Raw genomic sequence first — 4930 nt, forward strand, 5'->3', positions numbered from 1 at the left:
TCCTCATAGTTCTAGCCGACCTGTGACAATGAGACTGTCACAGGTCGGCTCAGTAGATCGGGAGGTGAGCGAACACATACCGGCGTTCGCTCACTTCTCGATCCTGTCACGGCTCTCTGCCGTGACAGGGGAGGGGCTGGATTCCCCTCTCCCCGCTCCGATCCTCCAGCGCTGACTGGCGGAACGGACGGGGGAGGGTACAGCTGGCTCTGCCTCTAGATAGGCGGAGCCAGCTGTCAGTCACACATCTGGGCGGATCCCGTCATCTACGTCGGGATCCGCTCCGGCTGCGGCGTCTCAGTATACCGCGAGCTGTAGCTCCCTATATACTGAGCCTGGGGTGACGGGAGGACGCTAGTTTGTGACCTCCCGTTACCCTAAGGAGACCTATGGGGGAAAGCCCCGACCCCGTACTTCTCCTTTAATACTTCCCACTTAGGCTGAGGTTCCCCATAAAATATATACCGTATACTCACCAGTTTGGCCTGAAGGATACATAATGTTTTCTTGTTCCTCAAGGAACATTTGGAGAAGAAGTATCCTTCCGGCGTCTCGGGGGAGGTGCCAGTTTCAGACTCCGCCTTGCGAGGCTCCTGTCGGGTAACGCGCTCCTCCTCCTGGGAGGAGCCATGTGGCTGTGCGGTGGAAGGGGCTTGATGACGGTCCTTCATGATCTCTTCCTGGTCCATGTTTGGTAGCTCCTGGATGCATTTAAATCTGCTGTTAAAATACATGTGGTCCAGCTGCACCTTCCAGTCCTCCCCATAAAAATTGAACTCGTATTCAGGCCACTGGACGCCCCTGTCGATGGTATTCCCGCGAGGAACACTGAGGGAGCAAGGCTGGATGGTCACCGTGGTGAGGTCAGTCTGCGTGCCCATCTCTGTCTGTATGATGTGTACGGTGGAGGTGCCGGCGTCCACCTGGGTCCAGCGGGCCCTTCTCCTGGCCTCCCTCTCTTCCAGGCGCTGCTTCTTCTTCTGAGGAACGTGCTTTATGGCGACTTCCACCACGTTCCCGGGGAAAACCGTGGGCACGGCGTCTGGCTTGAGGACCTCTTTGGTCCCCTGAGACGTGTAACATTCGGGAACGAAGTGGGCGGAGCACATGCGGTAAGAACCGGCCTTCGAAGACAAAATGGTCTCGGCAATGTCATCAACGTCGTCATAGTACTGACCGGTCCGCTGCAGCCAAAGCTTGATCCGGCCGAGGTCTCGGGGGAAGACGTGCAGCGTTATTCCCGGGGAGAAGCAGTTCTTTCCCAGGAAGTGCGGGCAGGATCTGAAGATGCATTTCGGCATGGCGTCCACCTGCGGACAAGACGGAGCCCAATTACAAGAGAACTGAAGGTTCATATGGACCGGATTATACACGGCAGCTGCCATATTACAAACACAGTTTCATCATCATCATCCATTATCATCATCATCCATTATCATCATCATCCATTATCATCATCATCCATTATCATCATCATCCATTATCATCATCAATCATCATCATCATCAATTATCATCATCAATTATCATCATCATCATCATCCATTATCATCATCAATCATCATCATCATCCATTATCAGCATCAATCATCATCATCATCCATTATCAGCATCAATCATCATCATCATCAATTATCATCATCATCATCATCATCAATTATCATCATCATCATCATCATCATCATCCATTATCATCATCATCATCATCATCCATTATCATCATCAATTATCATCATCATCAATTATCATCATCATCCATTATCATCATCATCCATTATAATCATCATCCATTATCATCATCATCAATTATCATCCATTATCATCATCAATCATCATCATCATCATCATCAATTATCATCATCAATTATCATCATCATCATCATCCATTATCATCATCAATCATCATCATCATCATCCATTATCATCATCATCAATTATCATCATCAATTATCATCATCATCAATTATCATCTATCATCATCATCCATTATCATCATCATCCATTATAATCATCATCCATTATCATCATCATCCATTATAATCATCATCCATTATCATCATCATCAATTATCATCCATTATCATCATCAATCATCATCATCAATTATCATCATCATCAATTATCATCATCATCATCCATTATCATCATCAATCATCATCATCAATTATCATCATCATCATCATCAATTATCATCATCAATTATCATCAATTATCATCATCATCAATTATCATCATCATCAGTTATCATCATCATCAGTTATCATCATCGATTATCATCATCATCAATCATCATCATCATTCATTATCATCAATTATCATCATCATCCATTATCAGCATCAATTATCATCATCATCAATTATCAGCATCAATCATCCTCATCATCCATTATCATCCTCATCATCCATCATCATCAATCATCATCCGTTCTTTCCCCAGAATGAGTCATATCTAATCCTGTATAACATTTCCCCCTTGTGATGGGAGTGAAGAGTGGACTTGGCTGGACGTACATCTGCTCTTGGGGAAAATCCTTTAAATCTGTACTTTTAGATTGTAAGCCCCTCGGGGGCGGGGCCTCCTCACCATCTTGTATTGTGACTGTAATGTCTTCCTTATATTGTACAGCGCTGCGCTCACTGTTGGCGCCAAGATAGGGAGACGTGTTGATGAAGGACGGATTACAAACCATTGTAATGCTGATTGCGTATCTATTGATATTGGATGTATAATGTCTGTTGTATTTGTAGACCCCGGAAGGCCGGCACTGTCGCCTGAATTTCTGATTTCTACTCCAAGCCGCCAACATACCAGAATGCCGGAACCTCCAATCACATGACGTCTGCTGAGACATTCCCCTCCGATGTTTGTTAAAGGAGAAGTACGGGGTCAGGGCTTTTCCCCATAGTTCTCCTCAGGGTAACGGGGGGTCACAAACTAGCGTCCTCCCGTCACCCTAAGCTCAGTATATAGGGAGCTACAGCTCGCGGTATACTGAGACGCCGCAGCGGATCCCGACAATTGTCTGGATCCGCCCAGCTGCGTGAGTGACAGCTGGCTCCTCCTATCTAGAGGCAGAGCCAGCTGTGCCCTCCCCCTCCCCCGTCCGTTCCGCCAGTCAGCGCTGGCGGAGCGGGGAGGGGGGAATCCCTGCAGGGAGCCGTGACAGTCACCACTCTCTGCACGGATAGATCGAGAAGTGAGCGAGCGCCGGTATGTGTTCGCTCACTTCCCAGTCTATAGAGCCGACCTGTGACAGTCTCATTGTCACAGGCCGGCTCAGATTATGAGGCTGAGTGAAAATCACTCCTCCTCATCATTCTTCTTCAAGGTGACAACATTGCTACTCCATAGGTAGAGTACAGTGAGTGTTGTCAACAGGAAGTGTGTTACTGGCAGGATCACCGGTATAAAAACCTGAAAACTAATGCAGCCACCCCATCTAAGGACTGATGCTGCTTTCATTCTTATATTTAGATACCAAAAAAGACGACATTTGTGAGAACGCCGCACATCAGGAATAAATGCATTGAAAGGTCATAATAATAATGAAGCTCAGTATATAGGGAGCTACAGCTCGCGGTATACTGAGACGCCGCAGCCGGAGCGGATCCCGACAATTCTGTCTGGATCCGCCCAGCTGCGTGACTGACAGCTGGCTCCGCCTATCTAGAGGCGGAGCCAGCTGTGCCCGCCCCTCCCCCGTCCGTTCTGCCAGTCAGCGCTGGAGTATCGGACAGGGGAGGGGGAGAATCCCTGCAGGGAGCCGTGAGTGACAGTCACAGCTCTCTGCACGGATAGATCGAGAAGTGAGCGAGCGCCGGTATGTGTTCCCTCGCTTCCCGATCTATGGAGCCGACCTGTGACAGTCTCATTGTCACACGTCGGCTCAGATTATGAGGATCAGTGAAAATCACTCCCCCTCATAGTTCTCCTTTAAGGTGACAACATTGCTACTCCATAGGTACAGTACAGTGAGTGTTGTCAACAGGAAGTGTGTTACTGGCAGGCTCACCGGTATAAAAACCTGAAAACTAATGCAGCCACCCCATGTCATTGTCACACGTCGGCTCAGATTATGAGGATCAGTGATTTTCACCCCCCTCATCGTTCTCCTTTTAAAGATGTCGCCAGCGCATATTGCAGTGAAGAACACGTCCGTTTATTGACGCTTCATGTCAAAACAAATAGCAACGTTTTCGGGGGCCACACAGGGTCCCCTTCATCAGGCTGGAAATGGTGTGCCGGCGACATATTTAACAAGTTTCAGTATTGGCGGCGCCGTCCGCGGTCACTTCGAGCGCCCGCGCCGCCGGGGATACCCGGGAATCCCCTCCGATGGTCACATACAATGTAGCGGAATGTCGACAATGAAATCTCTTTATTATAAAAGGTGAATGTTCCTTTCATCCAACACCGGCGTGCACCAAACCTGCTGCCATTGCCAGCTCACCGGGAGAGTCCGCAGCATGTATGGATAGAAACGGGACACGCTGGGACTTGTAGTACCACCGCGGTTAGAAATCACAGACAAGGCAGGCTGGGAGTTGTAGTTCTACGCCAAGCTAACGACACCGCTTACTCGGCTAGCAGGAAGCGCTGGTCGTTTTAGTTCCGCGATGAGCCGCAAGCCTATGGTGTACACAGCTGACTGATATAATGATGGGAGTTGTAGTTCCACAGCACCTTCTAAGCCAAAAGACTCTCCGAAACCAGAATAAGAGTGAGCCCTGTGCCTGGCAGGCCATGCTGAGACTTGTAGTACCCCCCAGGCTGATGGTACTCCATGCACACACACACACACACAGACTTGGTACCCCAGGGTGAAGGATGTCCCCGGCCTCACACATGATACCTGATTGTTGTAGCAGATCCTCAGTCCCCCCCACACACAGGAAGTTCAGGATGGAGAGACAACAGAGGCTCCGACCGGC

General features: G+C 48.7%; 1 protein-coding gene across 1 annotated transcript in view; it reads right to left on the reverse strand.

The window, feature by feature from the left end:
- LOC108801514 overlaps nucleotides 1-4930 on the reverse strand; it is a 23019-nt gene extending 18089 nt beyond the window's left edge. Inside the window, exons 1-2 of the mRNA XM_018573401.1 lie at nucleotides 4852-4930; nucleotides 477-1310 (exon numbers count right to left, since the gene is read on the reverse strand). Coding sequence (XP_018428903.1) covers nucleotides 477-1301 — 825 coding nt within the window. The 5' untranslated portion in view covers nucleotides 1302-1310; nucleotides 4852-4930. The remainder of the gene's footprint in view (nucleotides 1-476; nucleotides 1311-4851) is intronic.

This window comes from Nanorana parkeri, unplaced genomic scaffold (genome assembly GCF_000935625.1).
Source record: "Nanorana parkeri isolate BGI_ZX_2015 unplaced genomic scaffold, ASM93562v1 scaffold2364, whole genome shotgun sequence".
Classification (NCBI taxonomy): Eukaryota; Metazoa; Chordata; class Amphibia; order Anura; family Dicroglossidae; genus Nanorana; species Nanorana parkeri.